This window comes from Triplophysa dalaica, chromosome 24, assembly GCF_015846415.1.
Source record: "Triplophysa dalaica isolate WHDGS20190420 chromosome 24, ASM1584641v1, whole genome shotgun sequence".
Classification (NCBI taxonomy): Eukaryota; Metazoa; Chordata; class Actinopteri; order Cypriniformes; family Nemacheilidae; genus Triplophysa; species Triplophysa dalaica.
The window spans coordinates 14,670,996-14,694,667 of NC_079565.1; the positions used below are offsets into that span (position 1 = coordinate 14,670,996).

The 23,672-nt window shown below is 41.8% G+C and overlaps 1 protein-coding gene across 1 annotated transcript; it reads left to right on the forward strand.

Annotated features, from left to right (window-relative positions):
* Positions 1-788: 788 nt before the first annotated feature.
* LOC130414515 (anoctamin-9) lies at positions 789-23,535 on the forward strand. The gene is made up of 24 exons (XM_056740457.1): positions 789-996; positions 2,493-2,567; positions 3,058-3,180; positions 3,738-3,877; positions 5,077-5,126; positions 5,259-5,326; positions 6,583-6,662; positions 6,777-6,911; positions 7,370-7,463; positions 9,316-9,376; positions 9,459-9,541; positions 9,868-9,972; positions 10,062-10,229; positions 11,188-11,224; positions 17,407-17,518; positions 17,766-17,823; positions 17,922-18,019; positions 18,584-18,780; positions 18,922-19,074; positions 19,170-19,317; positions 19,411-19,533; positions 20,406-20,499; positions 20,610-20,722; positions 20,861-23,535. Exons 1-24 carry the CDS (start codon positions 967-969, stop codon positions 20,961-20,963), a joined length of 2,448 nt encoding a protein of 815 aa, XP_056596435.1. The 5' UTR covers positions 789-966; the 3' UTR covers positions 20,964-23,535.
* The last annotated feature ends 137 nt before the right edge of the window (positions 23,536-23,672 follow it).

Genomic DNA, 23,672 nt, shown 5'->3' on the forward strand with positions numbered 1-23,672 from the left:
AGAGGAAAAGAATCATTTTTTGACAGTTTTTATAAGATTGTGTATATACAGAGAAAATATTTTATACAGTAGTATCAGAAAATACTGCACACAGTTTATAATTATATATAATTATATAATGTATATAATAATTATTTATTAGGTTTTGTTTTTAAATTTTTTATAAAAAGCTATTCTAAATAAATAAAATAATGATAAAACACACAAAAATGATAATACTGTCACTAGAAACACGTTTTCTAACAAGCATGTTTTTATAAAATGAAATCTGTACAATGTAAAGAAGCTTCATTTGTGTTCCCAGACATGTGTAGTCAGACGCAATCCTATGACCTCCAGTTGCAGATTTCTCGAGACAACAAAGTGCACGTTCACTGCAGTGCCTCCACCTGCTGGGGATTTTTGGAAGTGCAGTCCTTTTCCTATTTGTTGAAGAATAGAAACATTTTCCTTTATTTAAACTTCATGAATAAAGAAACTATTTCTTTGCGGGGATTCGGTGAGCATCCCATTGTTTTGTCAATCAATGATTTCAAAAATGAATAAAAAAGCAGAAAACTAGATCTCAAGTATAGACTGATAATTACCATAAATGTCCTTTTTCCTCACACGTTACCGTGTGTAATAAATAGTTAAAATTAAACGAGGACAGTTTTGTTTATTTCGTGGTTCAAGTTCTGAAATCTCCTAATTCTTATCAGTAAAGTATAAAATGTCACATCAGATGTGACATCAGATCAGAGCCGAAAGTGAACCGACGGCATTCCAGCAGCGTCAGTGTCAATTGAAGCAGCAATACAAGCGAGTTCCTTATAACAGCACGGAAGTCCCAAATCTAATGTTTCGACTCTTTGGTTTGTAATGGCGAATGACTGAAGACATCCTCTTTATTAACGGGTGTTTGCGATCTGGTGCGACCCCTGCAGCCCACACCTGTCACACCTGGACGCGCGCGAGCTCACTCGCATGATGGAGCTGAAATTCCACAGGAGACAGGTGAGAAGATCTGTATAACTCAAAATACTCGATGCATTTTACACATAACTATGAATGAGCTATTTACTTTAAAATGATTTGAAAATGGTTTAATAAGTGATACATGTGGTATCCCCAAACAGTGGTTTTATCATTTTCAATATTTTTCCCAGGCACAAAAAACGGAGAGGATTTGTATACAATGTTAAACTCATTTCAGAATCACTGGACACGTAATGTAGGCTTAGACATTATTCTACCATGCATTGACAATGATATATAGAACAACATTTTGAATGCAAGTAAATGACATCCACTTCCAGTGCTTTAGCTATCATGGACAAAACAGTATCTGTGTCACAGTATCTATGAGATAACATATTTACATCAAGTTAGGCAACTACGCATGTTGTCTTTTTTTTTACTAGCTCAACATGGTTGGCATTGTCTGCTTTCATTTGTGTGGAACGTTTACGCAGTTTAATAATCTATTATAAGATTGGGTTCAAATTCATTATAAATACACATCTTATCTTAGTATCCTTAAAATTAAACTACATTCTAGAAAGAGCCCTATAACGCAGGAAATGTAAAACCATCATGACTTTGGAATTTCTGGTATTCTTATTTATAAAGGATGACCTGTTTTACAAAGAGGTTTAGTCAGTAAAATGAAAGAACAATTTTGTGGTTAACTGAACTTTGGAGACTTACAAATGTGTTCATGTTGAATTTAGTTGAAGATTCCGATTGTTTACTACTGATGTGCCGCTACTCTTCTGCTTCATATCACTGGTGTAAAAAAGGCCAAATGATTTTTTTTTGTGTAATACAGATAGGACAGGTACGGCCATGCTAATAACATAAATCTTAATGCCTCAATCTTATTTAATAAAAAACAAACATGTTTGCCGATGATTATATTTACACACTGTCACATTCATTTTCATTCATTTTACTGATCAGATAGCTATCAAAAGATAGGATGTAAAAATGTATACATTGTTAGCGAGGAATCATCGATGTTTAAAGCAAATGCGAATCTCAAACACAATTGAACTCTGCATTAGCATTCTCACAAAATTTTAGAATTTGCAAATAGTGTGGGAGTAGCAGATTATATTAATTATGCATACACACGTTTATGTGGCCAAGTGTGAATGGAATGTGCATATCCAATCAGATAACACTTTAGTCATTCGAGACGTACGAGGTAAAAGAGATTTAAAACTTGAGGGACCTGAAGCTGGAGACTTGATATGGGTTTTTATGAACTCAAAGAAGAAGCAACACAACGGAAACCATTCACAGCGTATTAGCAAAGATTAATATCAAATAATAAAGAAAGATGCCTGGCCAACTCTAACAATGTTTTGCACAGGAATTATCACTTAAGAATAAAGCGAAGCAGACAGCACTGATGCAATTACATTAGGTTTAAATACAAGTCCAGACTTACTTTAACATGAAATGCATTACTTTATATACTTTAATCTGACTGTATTGTGCTGTTGCAGGGGAGCATTGACTTTTTAGAGACCTTTGGAGTTGTAAATGAGAATGGCATGGAAAACCAATCTCTGCCTCCAGTGGTAAGACAAACAGCTCAGTGCAGCATATTGTTTTTATTTTTAAATTATATTAACATTGCAATTTCAGTGGAACCTAACTGAAATGTGTATATGTATTTCAGAAGTTGTATTTGTAGTAGTAGTTTTCAATCAAAGTTATGCTCCATAGGGCATATTGTGTACATTTGATTTGTAATCAAAGCTTTAGCGTAGAAACCTATTTTCAGATTTTGTTATGACCTTTGTTTTTTTTCAAATAAGATTTACATTAGAACATTGATTGTAAGTGTGGTCTTTTTAATCATGCACACACTTTTATCCAAAGTGAATCTCTCACAAGGGAGCATTGAAATATTGTTATACATATACAGTATCGAAATGTCCCATAAATAAACAAAGGAATGTCGCTATACAGTCATAAATAAACTAAAGATACACATTTGTAATTATGGGAGTCACATTTCTCCAGCAATGTAATAATATGTCTGAACAACTGACGATCTCTCTCCAGCAACTCCCTCTGTTATTCGATTATGTGCTGGTGGCAAAAATCTCAGATGAGGAGGACAAACGCCGCATCAGAAAACAGAAAGCTTTCTTAGACGCATTAAATGCCAAGAAATTAAAGATAACTGTAAGTATTATTTTCTTTTTTTACCTCCAGGATTATACAGATCCAATGCTTTGACATTGCAATAGAATTTCCCTTTTTAAATGAAAATGAAACCAAATAGTATTTCCCTTAATCTTGCAATTGATTCATAACTGCTGACACAACCTTTTTGTATCATTGCGAAGTTTTATTTTTTTCCCATTTCAGTTTCATGTTCTTACACCAGACATCATCGTGCATGGCTTTTTTCTAGTAATGCAATTTTTGTGGGCAACTACATCGTAATAACTTTATATCATGGTCTGTTTGAATATGCGATTCTGTTTGGCTGGAAGGTGCGAAATTAAAGGCTTTGCGTTGGGTGGTTCTTGGTCTCCACGTTGTGCATTAAAATTTGTTTACATATCAAGATACATGACATAATTTATCCACTTTTAAATACAGTGTTATGTTTTATGTTTCTGTTGTATTCTTGTGAGCAGTCATGTATAATATCACGATGGACTTTTATGCAGTAATGTAATGTTCAGCTTGTCAGGTATGTAAGCGTTACTCTTTGAATACGCCTCTTTTGACAGAAAACCAGAGATGATGAAACAGTGTTTTATTGCATCAGAGCGCCAAAAGAGATCTTTGAGATGTACAGGTACCTCCTAAAAGTGTCCGATGCCTGTAACTGGAGTTGTGAGCAGCAGGGTACTATACCTCAGTCAACCAGGTAATACTTGCACCAACACGGTGGCTATTTCTGTCCCATGTGCTTTTGTACGCTTTAATTATCATGTGTTTGGAAAACTTCTTCTTCTCTCTTTTCGTCAGTTCTGCTTTTTCACTTCTGCTCCAGTTTATGTGAGAGTCTAGCTTACTCTTTAAAGCCGGAGAATGGTACTATGACTATTGTTAGCTCTGTGATAAAGTGTTTATGATGGTCCTCATCTGACAAATTAATAAATGTAGTTTAAACATAATAATCAGGTATAAAGTCATTAAATGGGTGTTGTCGGTCAATAAAAAAAAATGACAATGTTAACTTTAAGGCCTTGGAATTACCCTTAAAAAAATGTTAACATTATGCTTATACTCGTGACTCTTGGCGTAAGGTTTGTGCTCCTGACTGACACATTTTCCCACGCCTGCCACTATTAATATATATATCGGTTATACTTTACAAAAAGTACTAATTGTTTACAAATAGTTATTTCATTAGCTAAAATGAACAACAATACAGTATTTATTTATGTAGTTCCAGTTAATTTCAGCATTCACTAATACATTATTAAAAATGTTGTCACTGTTAAAATGACTTAATGCACCATGAATTCACATGAATAACTGTATTGACATGAACTAACATTTAACAAGGATTAATAAATAGTGAAAACATTTTTTTCATTATTAGCTTACGTTAGCTAATGCATTTACTAATGTTCAATAATAGCACCGTATTGTAAAGTGTTACCATATATTTATATACCTTTGTAATATGGACATAATTAGTTGACAGAAATGTATAGCGTCATGAAAACATTGAGACAGTATTGTGAAAGTGCTGTAAATTTGGCTATTTTCACTTGGGTCAATAAGAAACAACCTGTATCACCATAGCAACAGCTAAGCAACACCCTGACAACAACCTTAGCATCATAACAGTGAGTTTTGCGTATTTTTACAACACTTCACAAAATGTGAAAGTTTAGCTTTTTACGTGAAATATAGTTTCCAGTTTTTGTCTGATGGGGTTTATGACAAATGCTCAATCATTCATCATTCATTTATACGTTGGCTGTGAAACGATTGCCAACATTCCATCTCTAAAGAGCCATTTCCTTGGACCAATACATAAACTATTATGGTTTTGATTGACATCTCTAATATCAAACTGTTTTGTTAAGGTAATTTTTCTCAACTCTGTTTTAGGATTCGTATCGTTGATTTTATTCTTCATCACACCAGCATTGATTCAGATGGTGGGTAATACATTTTTCCCAACTGCTTACTCACTGTATATTGCATGACATTTATTTTTAAGCCTTTGCAAGTTTCATTTGCATTATTAATCTATCAACCCAGACTTTCTCTTCTCTCTACCCATCTCGTAGGCGTATCAGAATATCTGCCAGACCTCATGAAAAGAAATGTTTTTGAGACTCATTTCTGCTTACACGAGGTTTGTTTTGAGATTTGTTTTTCATCGTTTGTGGCACGAAGCCTTTTTAACATGTGACACACACAACCCACAACCTGCTCTATTATATGCAAATGAGTTGAATTCTGTTTCATAAGATTATATCTCAGGGTAGTCATCATATATGTATAAACGTTGTCATTATACATATTTATAAATCAACCAATCATTCTAAGTCTGAATATTGTAATTGCCTAATGTCAATCACGTCATGTGCAGAAAGTATCTCACAATACGATTCATACACAATTTATTATTACAAAACTGAGTTGAGACAAATTAGAAATGAACAACTACCATTATATAATTTCTCAAATGCCGCGCATTTTTTTGTGAAGTAAAAATATCTTGTGTGTCAAATAACTAAACTAAGCTACAATTTTTAAACAAATTCCAAATCAAATCAAAAATAATTATACAAAAGTCTCTTTAAAGTAAACAAACTAAGACTTTGTCTATGCTTTTCTTGGACTTTTTACATTTAAGAAATATCAGCATTTCCACGTTTTCAAAGTTTGCAGTAAACACAGCGGCCCCTGCTGTTCAAAACATGTATTGCGAATCTCAAACGATTTGAATCACCACATATTATAATCTATTTTCAACCAGCTCACAGAGAATCGTTACATCTCTATTTTTAAGCAATATATGTAAGCAGTTCAATCCATTTTTACAACGATGACATTTGACTTATTGTAGAAGAATAATAGACAAGCCCAAATACCAGTACCATAAAAGCAGTCCATGCCACTATATTCTTATGATGTATTATGAAAATATTTCCTCTCAGCTCTCAAATCAGCATCTGCTTATTGTCATGCAACTGTATTTGTTGTATAGATGCACCAAAATTACACTTCTCCACGGATACGGTTATTCAGAGTATCCGCCGATTCCAATTGGTGTTGATATTGACTTGCATTTGGAGATTTTTATTTTTTTATAAAATTTCTTATGTTTTTAAATGTTATTGATTCTTATAATGAATAATAATATTAAACACCAAACTAGTGACTTTTAATACACACAGCACAAATGAATAGCATTTTCCTGTCCTCTTTTGATGACAGGATGTATCGGCCCTGATTGTTGGCCGAAAGTGTGAAAATGAGCTTTTATCAACCCAGACCGATTACTAGCCGTTACATCGGTGCATCTCAAATTTTAAGTAAATGGTACTCTCTCTTATTAATATCTGAAAAACTGTCTTTGTCTTTCGTGTGCACTGAAATTGATAGAAAAAAGAGCAGAAGGAGCTGAAGCAGAGCTGGGCTCGATGGTCTGCTTGTTTTCGGGGGCAGCCCATAACTAACATCAGGTTCTCTTACCTTACTCGCTTTTACACACTTCTGTAATCACTTAAGATTTACATTCTGTTGAAAATATCACATATCTTCAATGCACCCATACATATATGTGTTGGTATGTACAGGAATTACCTTGGTGAGAAGGTGGCACTCTACTTCCTGTGGTTGGGTTGGTACACCTTTCTGTTGATTCCCGCCTCTCTCATTGGTATCGTAGTCTTCTTGTATGGCCTGGCCTTCTACAACACAAGTCCTCTCATGTGAGTAACTTAATGCTGAATAAATGAACATGCTTTAATTCAGTGATTCTCAATGGTGGGTTGAAACCAAAGATTGTCGTTCTGTTTCACAAGGGGTTGCAGACCACAATGTTAAATACAAATAAAAGTTTTGTACACAGTAGCTGTGCATAGCTCGGACAATACATGAACAAGCATATCATTTTCCCTACTATATCTTTTGATGTTAATCCATACATTCAAGTAAACATTACGGCATTCAGTTGTGCCAAGTAAGCCATAAAGTTGTGTGGCATTATTATAAAATGTGACGAACCAAATGTCTTTATTTAATTTGTATTATGTTAGCTACACAGAGCATGAAAACATTGAACCTGTATGAGACTAGAAACTATGTTCAGTGTGTCATCTAGGATAAAAGTCCATTGAGAATTACTGCCTTAAAAGGATGTCTTAATGGTGTGTGTGTTTCGATGCAGACAGGAAGTGTGCCATTCCAACACAATCATGTGCCCCCTGTGTGATAACACATGCAATGTTTGGAGGCTTTCAGACACCTGCATGTATGCAAAGGTACGGTGCTCATACGTTTAGTTAACTGTGCACTTCATTATTTACATACTCACAAAGATACAGTGTACTGATAAATTCATCAATTCAGAATTATGACACTACTTCAAATTGTCCGACCCCCGATAAAGTGCACTAAAGGACGCTACTGTTTTACTCAAAGCAATGGTTCCCAACCTGGGGGGGGGGGGCGGGACCCCTTGAGGGGGTCCGCGACATGGCTTGTAGGTTTTGTCAGCTGTGAATCCCATAATAATCAATTCAACTGCCAGCTGTAAATGTGGCTGTTTATTGGCATTTGTCGGATTGGTGACTTGTAGGGCCCAGTTTAATGATCATAGCGCATGGTCTAAAGGGCAAGTGCACTTAAGGCGTGTCCGAATCCACTTTTGCTAGTTTAACGACAGGAAAAATGGTCGGCGTGCCAGGTGCATGGTCTAGAAAGGTTGTCCCTATTCTCTGAGTCATTGGTATGTTTTGGGCAACAAAACATCGCTTCTCCTACATCGCAGTTTAATTTCAGATATAAAATTAAATCAAATCATCCATCCATCCATCCATCCATCCATTTTCTACCGCTTATCCGAACTACCTCGGGTCACGGGGAGCCTGCGCCTATCTCAGGAGTCATCGGGCATCAAGGCAGGATACACCCTGGATGGAGTGCCAACCCATCGCAGGGCACACACACTCACTCATTCACTCACACACTCACACCCTACGGACAATTTTTCCAGAGATGCCAATCAACCTACCATGCATGTCTTTGGACCAGGGGAGGAAACCGGAGTATCCGGAGGAAACCCCCGAGGCACAGGGAGAACATGCAAACTCCACACACACAGGTCGGAAGCGGGAGTCGAACCCCCAACTAACTCAAATCATTTAATATAAAATTCCATTAAGTATTAAATTTACATTTTTACTTAGTTTTAACTTTTAATCAAAGACGGCGCCGACTTCGGAGCCAGTTATGTGTATTTGCCCAATTTCTTTAGAGAACATTTTAGTCCCCTTCACCATGTCAGAATAGAAAATTCTACATAGCCTACCACGGGAGCAAGTTCTGCAGCTCTTGTATCTTGTTGGTTCAACTTTGTTGAGACAAACTCGACGGAGCAACCCCCTCAACACCGAACATCAACTGCAGCATGGCGACTTTTCGTTTTTATGCTGTGGGGAGTTTTCTAGAGGTGTTTGGGGATGAATGAGGGATGAGAAAGATCTCAGTGTGACGGTGCGTTCACTCAGTGACAAACATCCTGCTCCGTCATGCCACCGATTACATACATTTACCTTTCGCCAGGCATGACGTGATTGTTTTCCCAATACTTTACCCACTCTATAACACAAGGTAAAGCAAACAATCGATTCTCGAGGTATCGATATCAACCTATTCAGCACCACCGCCATAGACAGCACCTGCTAATATCGCACTTGAGAAGGTTTACCTTAAGTGACCTCATAAGGTATAGTTCAGTGAACACACCTAGAAAAGGTATAACTTGAGTGCAGGTGTACCTTTAGAGTCTTCGTAGCGCCCTAAGAGACAACGTTATCGGGAAAGGCAACCCAGTTCGTTTTCTAGTTTGTTTTTGTAGTAAGATGTCACACAAATTTCAGTACTGCTATTGCAATGTTTCAAATAAAGCCCTGACTGCTCTCTCTTTATTATTATTATTATAGCATTCTTTTTTATAATGTTTAGTTTCTTATCTTCCGACTGCTTACTGTTAAGAGCCTGCTTAAAACAATCTACGCACTTGTACTTCCTCTGCATGTACAAATGAAATCATATCACATTTTACTAATATGTTGTACTATTAACACTGTGTCTTTTGGGCTCTGTGTGCAGGTCAGCTTTCTATTTGATAATGCGGGCACAGTGTTTTTCGCCATGTTCATGGCGGTCTGGAGTAAGTTCAACAGCTCTAAAACTCATTTTAGTTCAATGAATCAATATTATGACAGATGTTAATGTCTTCTTGTTAATCTCAGCTACTGTGTTTCTGGAGTTTTGGAAGCGTCATCGATCCTCTTACGTGTGTGCGTGGAAGGTGTTTGACTGGTGTGAGGAAGAGGTATGAGCGATTGTGACATCATTGTGTAGAGTTGTGTAAAGCATTAAGTTAAGATGTTTGTTTTTTTGCTGTGTGTCTCAAACGTTGGTTTTCCAACAATTGAATTACATGAAACTATTCTACTACTAGCAAGCAGCAGATCTGAATGCATTGAAAGTTTGACCAGAGGCGTATTCAGAGACCAGAACATGATAAAACCAGGACCAGTATAAGCAACACCCACACCATGCGCCATATAGTTTTGGCAGCAAGTTTTGCAAGGGCAAACACCGTTTTTTTCTCAGTAAATGCACTAATCTAGCTGTATATGTCCTTGTATTGTTCAGGAGGAGTTGATACTGGAGATTGTGAACAACGCAGACTGTAAACCCAAAATACAGAGACACTCTTATCTACGCTCCACCATAGTGCTGGTTTTAGTCACGCTCATGGTAAGAACCCCATAAAGACAAAAGGGCCAATAAAAAACATTCCTGCTAAAATCGAATCTTCATTTGTCTCTTGTGTCTTGTGTTATCAGTTGCTGTTGATCATTGGTTTAACTCACGCCCTAGTGGTGTTCAGGGTTATAGCAACCGTGCTGTTGGCCGAACACAGTTCCTGGAATGTCATCAGTGAAAACTCACAGACGGTTGCCCTGATGCTCGGAGCCGTGCTTCACTATATCACTATCACCGTCATGACACGGGTAAACCACCAGAAAACGCCTGGCCAAAATAATCAACCGTAAAATTATAACGACATATGCAGTCAGAACTAGCAATACCTGCCACCTGAACGTGGCAAGGCATGGCTTTTAGTTTAATCAGAAACATCAATAAAAGTCTGTCGACATTTATTCATCCCCATGTCATTCAAAGCCATGAATCTTTTGTCTTAGGAAGATCTTTTTAGAAATGTTTCAGTGGTTTCGTGTCCATACAATGGAGGTCAATGGGGGCCAATGTTGTTTGGCTGCCAACGTTCTTCAAAATGTCATATTTTGTAGTTTTGTAGAGAAGGTCACATAGGTTTAGAAAGGCATGTTGGTGTGTAAACAATATCGTTTTTTTTGGGGGGTGAACTGTCCCTTTAAATGTACAACAAACAGGAAGTGAGTGATGAGCAGTTGAAAATGTCCTCAGTCAATGTTCAGGAGAGATCTTCTTCTGGTGGTTGGATGAATAGATATCGGCTATCCTGTTTTTGCCAAGTGGTTTATGTCCTTAGGCAACATCACGTTGACCCTGGGACAACATTTAAATCAACCAATCAGATTTCGGTACTTTTAGACCATAGTTTTTCACTCATTATTTCCCTCTGGTTTTAGGGGTAAGTTAACGTTAGGGTTTGGTGTGGGTTTAGGTTTTATTTATAAAAATGTTGTCCTTAGGTCAAAAAAATATGTTTCCCGAGGAGCTCAACCACTTGGCAAAATCAGGTTGAGCAATAGATATCCACTCAACTGTATTGGAATGCCAACCAGATTCTGGTGCTGAATAATTTACAACAATATCATATGTGTACTATGCACATAATATAAAATATTACTATTATAAAAACAATTGGCACACCCCTGCGATATATATATTTATGGGTAATTCTAGAGGTCAGTGTCTTGATAAAGTTTTAATCATTTTTAATTAACGTTCTCATTCTTTATACAGGTGAACTGTAAAGTTGCCATTAAGATGACTGAAATAGGTCAGTGAAGCATATTTATTACATTGTTAAGGATGCTTGTTCATGATATGTAACATATCTGAAAACGTCTTGGTTACGTATGTAACCTCAGTTCCCTGATGGAGGGAACGAGACGTTGTGTCGAGAACGACAGATGGGGTTCGCCCTTAAGAACCAATCAACTCTGACTACTATAGAAAAGGCCAATGAAATTTGGCGAATGCAATTTGCATGCCGGGCTCCGCCCCCGGAAATCCGGTATAAAAGGAGGCCGGCGTGCAGCATTCACTTACCTTTGTTCTGAAGAGCCTGAGACCTCTCAAACTGCAGCAGAATACGATACGTGTTCGTGGCATAAGGGACACAACGTCTCGTTCCATCCATCAGGGAACTGAGGTTACATACGTAACCAAGACGTTCCCTTTCTGTCGGTCTCTCGACGTTGTGTCGAGAACGACAGATGGGGTTGCCTATGGAAAACGCCACAACGCTGTATCGCGTCACAATCTCTAGCGAAGCGACGGTAACAAGCCTGGGCGTGGCATCTCGAAGCTTTCGTGAGACTGTAACCTTCCAGTGTGGTGGTCGGGGGGTTCCATAGCTTTCTTGGAGAAAGATGGGTACAGCCCTGACCGGTAACTTTCACGGACGGGGCCTTAGCTCTCTATAGGCGAGAGGCCGTCCAGATCAGTTTACACCGGGTAAGCGCGACTCTTAATCAGAGAAGCGCTACAGAGGCCACCTCCTACCCGTGGGGAGGAATATGGTGGATATAGGTATGGTCTCGTCCTTGGAGGAGAACGCATGGAATGTGCGGACTGAGTAGTTAACCGCGAGGTGGAGGCCCACCTGGGGAAGCTCATGGGTTACCAGGAGTGGGAACCATTCTCATGAGGATACATCAGACGGAACAGCCCACGGAGGGGGTGTTACAGACGTCCGGTAGCACTAGGTCCGGTTAGAGCTATCTGTGATAGCTCACATGGTATCCCGGCCTAAGGGGGAAGGCTGCTCTGCCCAGCCAGCCCCCAGGGGGTGCTTGTTTGGTGATGGATGGAATGCCTATTCTTAACCAGTGTCTGGGTAAGAAGGGAGGCTGGTGAGGTACCAGTTTCTTAGCGATGTGTTCGGGTAAGAAGAAATGGTAAATAGCACACTGACCCAACCTGTTAGAGGGTGGAAAGGTGCTTTCGCAGGCATACGCCCCCCCGGATGCCAGTCCTACATGTCGCCACGCAGGACGTGGGCTGACACCGGGTTTACGCGAAGGTTGTTAACCCTTGCGAAGGTGTTTGGGCATAGCCCAACCCGCAGCTCTACAGATGTCTGCTAGAGAGGCGCTTCTGCCAGTGTCCAGGAGGTGGCTAAACTCCGTGTGGAGTGAGCCCTCACTGCCAATGGGCATGGGAGATTCTGAGATCGGAATGCCGTCGTAACGGCGTCCACGACCCAGTGCGCCAGCCTCTGTTTGGAGACAGCCTTCCCCTTCTGCTGTCCTCCAACAGACACGGAGCTGGTCAGAGCTTCAGAGCTCTGCGTGCGGTCCAGTACGTACTGGACACAACACTAATCGGGTTGGGTCTTCCTCCCCTATGGGGAGCGCCTGCAAGTTCACCACTTGGCCCCGGAGGGAGTAGTGGGAACTTCTTGGGCACGCATCCGGGCCTGGGTCTCAAGATAACGTGAGAGTTTCCAGGGCCGAGTTTAAGGCAATCCAGGGACACGGAGGATGCTCGGTGGTCCCCTACCCTCTTGAAGGAAGTGAGCACCGTCAGGAGGGCCGTCTTACTCTATGAGGAAGATCGGAACCTCCGAGGGGCTCTTTGGGGGGCCCTGAGGCTCCCCAGGACCACTTAGGGTCCCAAGAGGGTATGGAGCGGAGATGAGGCGGATTCCGCCCTCTCGCTGCTTAGGAACCTGGTGACCAGGTCGTGTTGCCCTAGAAACTTTCCACCGACTGAGTCATGATGAGTGGCAATAGCGACTACATACACTTTCAGTGTGGAAGGGAGATGTTAATCTCCAGTCTCGTGAGAAGGGGAACACAATCCTGATCAAGCACCTCAGTGGGTCTTTCTCGTTGAGAAAGACACCAGGACGAGAAGAGGCACCGTCTAGAGGCGTGTAACCGCCTAGTAGATGGGGCCCTAGCCTGGGTGATGGTCTCAGCCGTATAGGGGGAGTAGCCATCTTAGGATCTTCTCGTCCCGTCTAGAGACCAGACATGGGTGTTCCAGAGGTCTGATCTGGGATGCCAGAACGTGTCCTTCCCCTGAGAGAGCAGGTCCTCTGTCAGGGGAATGGTTCAGGGGGAGTCGCTGTCCAGAGCATCGGCTCTGAGGCCAAGTGCGGTTAGACCGGTGTAGTGTAACCAATAACACTTGGTGCTCCTGCTCCCTGACCTTGCACAGAGTCTGTACAAGAAGGCTCCTGGGGGGGGGGAAGGTGTGCTTCCGCCCATCCCGCGGCCAGCTGTGCGCAAGGATATCCGTGCCGAGGGCAGGGACTATCAAGCGGGCAAATGGTGGTGTTACGGGAGGTGAACAGGTTTTACCTGGGCCTACCCGAACAGCCTCCAAATGACCTGGACTGCACGGGGGTGGAGTCGCCACTCTCCACGAGGCATAAACTGGCGAGAAAGCACGTCGGCTGTCTAGTTCAGTTTGCCCGGGGTGTGTGGCCTGCAGGGAACGAGTCACCTGTTGACTCCACCGGAGGAGGCGTCGAGCAAGTTGTGTTTAGCTGCTGTGTGCGAACGCCACCCTGACGATCTGTATTCGCTACAGCTATAGTGCTGTCCTCGGAACAGCACGTGCATGTCTCGCACGAGAGGCCGTAGCCTGCTCAGTGCAAGTAGCATAGCCCACAACTCTTGGCAATTGATATGCCAGCGCAGGCGGGGGTTCGTCCAACACCCCACCTGCGTGCCCGTTGCACACTACACCGCACCCCTGCAGGGAGACTTCAGTCGTCACCACGACCTGCCTCATAACCTGCTCAGAGGGACCTGAGTCCGTGGAAAAGTCATAAAGACTAGGGGTTATGGTGCGTCGGCAGCAGGGCGGCATCACCATGCGCCTGCTGCCGCTGTGCCACGCTCTCCTCGGAACTCGACTCTGAAACCAGTGTTGGAGCGGTGTCATGTGCATCAACTCGAGGGGTATTAACCCGCGAGGACGCCATGTGTCCCAGGAGCCTCTGAATTGTTTCAGGGGGACCGCTGTCTGCCTAAAATGTACATTTCAGACAGTTCAACACTGGTTGGGCACAACTGCGGACAGGTGTGCCGACATGGTGACAGAGTTGAGTTCCATACCGAGAAAGAGGATGCTCTGCACTGGGGAGAGCTTGCCCCTCTCTTGGTTGACCTGGAGTCCCAATCGACCTAGGTGCCGGAGCACCAGGTCCCTTTGTGTACATAACAGATCTCGCGAGTGTGCCAAGATAGGCCAGTCGCTGAGATAGTTTAGTACCCGCTCGCCTTCCTCCTCTCAGGGAGAAAGGGCGGTCAGGGACAGACCGAAAGGGAGGACTCTGTACTGATATGCCCGCCTCTCGCACGCGAACCGTGGGAACGGCCGGTGTCGAGGAGGATCGAGACATGAAAGTAAGCGTCCTTCAGGTCGATTGCCACGAACCAATCCTGACACCTCATAGATGTCAGGACGCGCCTCTGTGTGAGCACCCTGAATGGCAGCTTGTGAAGGTGCTCTGTTCAGGGTACGCAGCCTTTGGGGGCAACCCGCCGTCTTTTTTGGGAACGATGAAGTGCGGGTGGTGACCCACTGAACATCTTGGTTTTGAGGGACGAACTCGATGCCTGTTTTGCCAGAAGGGTGGTGACCTCTACCCGAAGTACGGAGGCGTCCCTGCCTCTGACAGAGGGAGAGATGATGCCCCGAAACTTGGGTGAGTCTCTGGCGAACTGGATCGAGTAACCAAGACGGACCGCCCTCATTAGCCAGCGAGACAGTGTGGGCAGCTCTCGAGCTCCCAGGGACTGTGACAGGGTGACCAAGGGGACGGTCTGCTTCATCATTCCCACGGGGGGTGGTTCGTCGGCTGGCGGAGCTAACCATGTCGCTGGGAGTCCCCGGAGGGAAGGTTTGCTCCGCCTACTTACCTGCCTGGCGGGACAACGGCACGCACTGTCGGTTTGAGAGTGGTGACGGCTGTCGTATGTGTACGACCTCACGCCTCGCCAGGGTGTGAGGTCGGTTCGCCGAGCACAGTCCAGTGGAGTGTGCGATCGGCTGCAAGTAAACCCGGGGAGAACAGAAAACTCAGTGAGTAAGTGGGCGCCAAGCCTTAACAAGGGCCCGGCTTTGGTGACGAGGCAGGAGTCGTCCCGTACCGACCGATCAGAGCCGTGGCTGTGAAGGTTCGGGCCCGATGTTGTTCTCCCTGGGGTCTTCCCGTCAGTGTCCCTTCTCGCGAGGAGGTTGCTGACGGGGTGGAGGTTTCCCCCTCGACCTCTGCTTCCGGGGTGCCGCCTGTGGGGGCACAGGAACCGGAGCCGATGTCGAAAGGGTCCTGGGTTGCAGGGAAGCAGACGTCACGTGAGATCTCGGAGGCCTGTAGGCGGCCGAGTCGCGACGTGAAAAAAATGTGGTTAATTGCCACTGTCTGCTTCGCCGTCAAAAAACTGCTGAGCGCAGTCCTCGACGGTGTTACCAACAACCCACCCTGCGAGATGAGTGCATCAAGAAAGCGGACTTCCTTGCTGTCACTCTTCTGCACAAGGTATAGCTGGGGGTGTCTCTCCTGGACCACTACCGTGGACATCGTCCGACCCAGGGCCCGTGCCGCCGCCTTAGTCGCCCGTAGAGCGCTGTCAGCGGTGGCACGGAGATCCTGCATTATACCCGGGTCGGCCTTACCCTCGTGGAGCCCTCTCAACGCCCTGGCGGACCTGCAGGATGGCCAAGGCATAGAGAGAGGAGGCAGCCTGGCCCGCAACATCGCAAGCTTTCGACACCAGTGATGCCGAAGTCTTACGTGCTTTGGACGATAGGAGTGGTCGATCCCCCCCCAGGTGGTAGCCGTCCGCGGCACAGGTGCACCGCAGGCGGACGTTCCACCCGGGGGATCTCGACGCAGTCCTTGGCTGCCTCACCATCGAGGGAAGTAAGGGAGCCAGAGCTGGTTTCACTGGAACGGTCCGTGAGTGGAGCGTTCCAAGTTTTACACAGCTCCTCATGCACCTCCGGGAAAAACATGGCACCCAGGGTGGGCGCGGTTTGCACCGCGCACCGACCTCGGGAACCACGTATCCCCGGGTTAGCACGGATGACATCACTTCTGCTTCCTCCTGAACTCGACCGCTGGGGGTGGAGTTTGGAATCGGCAGAGTTGGATGCCAGTCTCCCTCCGATGCTGCGAGCGACATCTCATCTACGTCACACATCGTTTCCGAGTGTGTGCGTGAGGATCCGGACGGTATGCCACCGCCGGTTGGGGAACGTTCAGAAGAGCGAATCGGGGTGCGATCGGCCCGTGAGCACTTGGCTGGCGGGTTTACGTTCGCAGAGTTCCCCATATCACTAACGCTGCTAACGTGGGTGGTCATCGGGGCCGTAGCCACAGATGTCACAGCCCGGGTAGCAGACGAAATGGTGGCTGGTTCCCGTAGGAAGACAGCCACCCGTGACCGCAACTTCTGAATGACAATCTGCCCGCAGTGCAGGCAGATGTGTCAACGAACGCTGCTTCAGTGTGCTGGACGCCCAGACACCTAATGCAGCGATCGTGTCCATCCCCCTCCTCGATGAGGGTGCCGCACCCAAGAGAACAGCGGGACATGCCGTGCTGGAGAATGCTCAGTCAGTCCTGAAAAGGACTTTTAGAAAAAATCTCTAACACCTCCGGAACCGCCGAGACGCCCAGGGGAAGGTCGCTGCAGGAAGGGACGATCCGCTGTAACACGTCGTAGCACCAGCGTGTAGTTGTAGAGGATTGAATCCTGAGTTGTACTCATGAGCGATGGCTCTGAAGAACAAAAGGTAAGTGAATGCTGCACGCCGGCCTCCTTTTATACCGGATTTCCGGGGGCGGAGCCCGGCATGCAAATTGCATTCGCGAAATTTCATTGGCCTTTTCTATAGTAGTCAGAGTTGATTGGTTCTCAAGGGCGAACCCCATCTGTCGTTCTCGACACAACGTCGAGAGACCGACAGAAAGGGAACAACTGTTTTTGCTCATAGAGAATAGGCAATCCCAAGCTGCCATTGAAAGGAGCTTCACGGTGAAGATGTTCATATTCCAGTTCTTCACTCTCTTCTCTTCTCTCATTTACACAGCGTTCTTTCTGGGAAGGTAACCGGACAATGATGTACTTTATTGTTATCCCACAATGTTATCATTTAATGGTGGTGCTGTGGGTCAACAGAGATTCAAGTTTATTAAGTTTGTTTTTGCGTAAACTTTCACAAAAAGAAGACGTTCAGGATTTTATGTCTTATTCTCCCTTTTACAAATTCAATCCACTAGTATTGAAACGTATGTTATGAAACAGTCATACATTCTCCATTGAATGAAGTTAAAAGTAATGCCGATGTTACAGGATTAATGGTCACCCTGGTGGATATGTGAGGATATCAGGCAGATGGAGACTCGAGGAGGTGAGACAATCATTTACAGGATGAATATATTCATTATTATGTTCTGTGGTTCACTTATTGGCTCATATTCTAATTATATATCGCACACTTTAATGTAGTGTCACCCTAGTGGCTGTCTCACAGATTTATTCATTCAGATGTCTATTATCATGGTGCTTAAACAGACCTTCAACAACATCTTTGAATATTCTGGGCCGTAAGTATATCTTTCTTATTGAAATCATGTGATCTCTGCAGGTTCTCTCTCTCTCATTCAGCATGTGGATTGGGATTCAATATGGCTTATTTTATTAATTTAATTTAGGGCTGTCAAACAATTAATCACGATTAATCGCATCCAGAATAAAAGTTTTATAAATAAAATTTGTTTATATAATATATTTCTGTCTACTGTGGATATTCATTTTGTATTTATCAACGCATACAAATACATGTATAAATATTTAGGAAATATTTATTTATTCATAAAATGATGTATTTATTTATATTTAATAATAAGTAAAAAAATATATAAATGTTTGATATGTTTTTTTTTATATATGCATGTATTTGTATGTGCTTAAAAATACAAAATTATTTTGTAAAGTGCACTCACAAATACAAAAAAATATATTTTGGATGCGATTAATCGTGATTAATTGTTTGACAGCCCTACTTTAGTTTATTTTCAAGACTATTATTTCTTCTTTAAAATACTATAAACTATTTAAGGCACAAGATCTGTTATAATTTACCATCTCTTTGCAACCTTTCTCTGCAGCTGGTTGAAACGCTGGATAAAAAAGAAAAAGACTCAGAAGTTGAAGAGAAGGTGTATTAACTGCTATAAGAAGGAGTGTATGAATGCACTGCCCGGATCAGAATTGTGTGACAACTGCAAACTGGAAAATCTCCACAGGAACTACGGACTCAATGAAATAGATTGTTTCAGCCTGTTTAATGAGTTCCTGGAAATGGGTAATTTATTAGCATCAAGATTAATACAAAATCTTTAGTACAACCCATAAACAACATCCTCATAGTGGATAGAATCATAGAAAATAGATTTTCTAAAAATACTACATTGTCAAAATATATTTTCTTTTGTTATCTCTCAAGTGATACAGTTCAGTTTCACAACTATATTTGTTGCGGCATTTCCTTTGGCTCCATTGTTGGCCCTTCTAAACAACATCATTGAGATCCGACTTGATGCTATTAAGATGGTCAGTCTTGAACGCAGACTGGTGGCGACAAAGGCCAACGATATTGGTGAGTGGAAATGAATCATTGGATATAAACCGATTTCATAAAGTTACAGGTGCAAGCGTTGCTTAGCAGCATCTTTCATTCCTTTCCTGTTTCAGGTGTCTGGACGGACGTTCTGGAGACCATTAGTGTGTTTGCGGTCATTGCTAATGGACTGGTCATTGGTATATCCTCTGATTTTATCCCACGTCTGGTTTACCAGTACTACTACGGGCCTTGTGCCACTGGTAATGATTCTGGCATTGAGTAAGTAGGATTTTGCGTTTTTTCCAACTGCGTGCTCAATGGTTGCAACAACGAAAGCGTCTTTCAATAAAACAATTTTTGTTTCTTTCTCAGCTGTTTGGAAGGATACATAATCCACACACTGTCCACCGCCAATATAAGTGATGAGAGAGTCCGTCAAGATTTCTCACTGAAACAAATGGTCACTAACAACGGCATACATGTTACACACTGCAGGTACTTTTGTTTGAAATTTCAGCTCATTGTGACGTTAGGTTTAGGGGTCGGGTTGTTTTGGTACGATTTACATCATACAGATGCATACGAACAAAATAGCTACGAATGCCTATGAGATCAGGTGAAACCAACTCAACACTGGCGGAAATTTACACTGTCAAAGAATAACTAAACTGGGATCTGATTTTTTTGGATCCGATATGGGGATCTTTTGAATGTTGTTCTAAATCAGATAAATATCAGTGAACAAAGTTTGTCTAGTTGAGAATAGGGTTACAAGTTGAATTTTACATAAATGTACAATTACAATTTTACATCATATACAAAATTCCATTTTGGATTTCACTTTAAAGTAACAAATATACAATCAAGAGTTTTGTTGGCATGCCATATCTGAAGAAGTTATTGTATGGTTTAATATAATGCAATTTGTCAAATCAAACATGTCAATAGCATAATTTCGTATGTGTGTTATATGTTGTCTGCCGTACAGTTGTCATATCCACCTTGTTAGTCTGCATTTTGAAAAGTTCCCTGCTCATTGAGTCACTGGAGGGTTGAATTGACCCAGAATAACTATATTAGTTTCCACATGCGTGAGCAATAATGTTGGACTGGTATGTTAAAGAAATGAATGCAAATGATGCTCTATATTTTGCTAATAAACCAACAGTAAAGCATGTGATCATCGGTACTATACTGTACATGAAGTCCAACACTGAGAGAATTGTTGTTTTTGAAAGAAATTTTATTCTTCTGTTAGAGACAACATCAGTTTGATCAATATCTTTGGATTTGTCTAGAACAACACTATGAAGTCCTTGGCTCTGGACTCTGTGGTGTGTAATATTTATTTACTGTCTTCTTTTCAGCTATAGAGACTACAGAAGTAATGAAGACTTCAGTTTAACTAATCAGTTTTGGGTCATTCTGGCGGCACGATTAGTCTTCATCATTCTGTTTGAGGTAAAACCATATATTTAAAAACATGCGGTTCAGGTTATGAAGCATTTGTTTTAGGATCTCAGTGAATGTTATTTCTCTCTCTCTCTTTCTCTCTCTCTCTCTCGGAGCAGCATGTTGTGGTAATCTTTAAGTGTGTAGCAAGCTGGTTTGTGCCAAACTCACCGCTGGATGTGAGAAATGAAAGGCTGCTTGATAAACTCAGCAGATTAAAGGAAGAACTGAGGTCAGTTACAAGAGTTAACAGAAAATAGATTTCCAATAATAATAATGTTACATAATTTTATATCAAATTTCTGTCATTATTTATCTTTTGTATTTCCAAACTCATAGTTCATTTCTTTCCTGACAATATGTTTTTCAGAGCACAAAGATCGCACAAGGACACTTTCACTAAACTAAACGAGCATGATAATAAAACAAGAAAATTCAGACAGAGAAACAAAAACAAGCTAAATAGTCTGTGAGCCACACTTAGTTTTTTCAGCAAGCTTTATAACGTCCCTGCACATAAAAATTGTGGGCTATAGCTTTTATCCAGTGTCTTGGATTTCACTGTAAAAACTGTAGACTGGGATATTTGGCCTTTTTGGCTTTTGATTTGTGTGTGCCTTTAAAATCTGTGATAATTACAGTATGTTGTCATATTATATACATGTATGTGAACATTGTTACAATACTTATTTTATATGTTTTTATATATTTTTATATGTTGTCTACGTACTTGAAACGTTTCAAATATTGTATCAAATTGTTCTTTAAATGGCACTTCTTAAGATTTATTATTATTCCACAACTGTATTTATCCACAGATGTTTACTAAACACTACGATTTGATGAAGTTATGTTTGGGATGAATAAGAGATATTTACAGTATATTTGAACAAAATTTCAAAGCATTCTAGCATTTGAACATTTGCATAAAACTTGTGCTAAACACTTTTTTGCCATGTCAATGTTTATGAAACAATATTTTAGAACCTTGTCCTACATGGAATATAGCACTACTTTTATTTTGTTGCGTCCTCTTTGGACCTCAACAATGTGAAACCGTTTTATAATATGGAAAAGAGCTACTTGGCCATTCAGAAAAACATTTTATTTTGTGTTTAATGGAATAAAGAGAATTTTACATGTTTGTAATGATTTCAGATTGATATAGAATTTGTCTGTGCATTAGTAATACACTAATGCAGTAGATCTTTTGCTTAATATACTAAACTTTTTTCTCACCGATAGTAAGCTTTGTAAAAAAGAGTCTAATTCTACTCCTATGAGTCCCACTAGGAATGTAAGATCAGGTTTACATGTCCTTTCTCATTTTGTAGAGCCTAATTCACAACTCTCTGAAGTTTGAAGACCTGGTTTGTAAATGTGACAAACATTTGTTAAGTTGTTAAGTTATTTTGACACTTCCTGTTTTCTGTGTAGTCTGCTGTAGTTCTTTTGTTCATTGGTTCCCTATTGATTTGTTCCCAGGTGTGTCTTGTTACCCTGCTTGGTTCTGTCTATATAGCCCTTGTGTTTCACTTGTCATTTGACAGTCGTTGTTTCTGTGTTTTGGTTCATTTATGGTTATACTTACTTACTTTTGCACCTTTGTTCTTTTATTTTACTTTGTTTTGTATTAATTAAATCTCAACTGCACTTGGATCCTTTTTCTGCCTGGTTTCTACATTACAGCAAGACTGACCTAAACAATTTGTGGTGGTGAGTTGAAGCCTCATGAAGCTTTGAAGGTTTTTAGCCAAGTGGTTCACACAAGGGTTCATTTCTCTGGGCTTCATCTGCTCAAAATACCATCTGGTGGCCAAAGAGTGTCAAACAAGCAGATACATTGCAGATGTGACTGTTGTGGTCTGTGATAAACTGTATTTTGCACCAGTTAAGGCTTAGAAATGTATTTCCACATACACTAGTCTATTTATATTAATATAATGTGTATTTTCTGGTGGTATGTGATGATTGTATAACATAACTGCGTAATAAACGTATTGGCAGAAGGTGCCAGGTGTCTGGGTTTAACTGAGCAGAGGGCAGTGAATGTGCTTGTGTAAGTTGGTTTATATAGCTGTCAAAATATTGCTGCAAGATTCGAACCGTCTCCTGAACCACTCAGGCGGAAACGAGGTCTAAAGTGATCGCCTGGACACACGCTTCAATGAAAGCTTTAGGATTTCTAGACACAGGCCTCCGAAGCCTCAGCACAGAACGTAACATCAGTCCTAAAAAAAATCGATCCAGCAGGGTCCCTTGTTCGGCTGCACCAGGGTACTAACACCCTCAGGGACCACATCAAATTTCGGACATTGCAAACACCTCCAACCGCTCAGATTTTATGTTGATTACATTTTTTTGATATGGACTTACCCAGCTACTTCAAATTTAAGTCATCCATGATAGTAATTTCTGGACCATGCCCTGGTGCTAGTCGGGTCCCCTTTCATGGTGGGGTAGGTCATGGAGGAAGAGGTTACCCCTAAACAATTGTTGGGGTGGTGGGGCAGTAAGCCTCCAGTTCCCACACTGATGGTGGTCAGCCTGATCATCAAGGTGGCCACCAGCCCAGAGCCTGCTTGCAAGATGGCCACCTCACCAGTGTTAACTGACAAGATGTTGGTTTCAAAGCACAGGTGTCTGAATTCTAACCTGGAAGATACCCCTCTGGCATCTGTGCGAGTGGCTTGTGTCCCTAAGGTCCCAACACTGATAGATCTGTTAATGATGTCACGTCCCAGGAGTCAGCTCTACCCTTAGTGGTTGGAGCCTTGCGGTGTGTCTCTGCTGTTTATTACTCTTCCACTCCAGAGACTGTTGAAAAGATGGACAACTCTTCTGTGCCAAGTGCCTCAGTCAAGATGACTGCTCTGACTTCTCCTGGAGGTGTGTCACGTTACCCTGTTTGGTTCTGTCTATATAACCCTTGTTTCACTTGTCATTTTTAGTGTTCATTTATGTTTCATTTACTTTTTGCCTTTGTTTCTTCTTTTATTTTGTTGTACTTCGTTTTTTTTTAATTAAATCTCAACTGCACTTAGATTCTCTTTCTGCCTGTTTTCTAATTTGTTACAGTAACCATGTTTTTTATATGATAGCTAATCTAAATTGAGTCCAAAACATTATCACCTTATGTATAATTTAAGAATAAAATGCAAATATAGCATATACATTTTTTA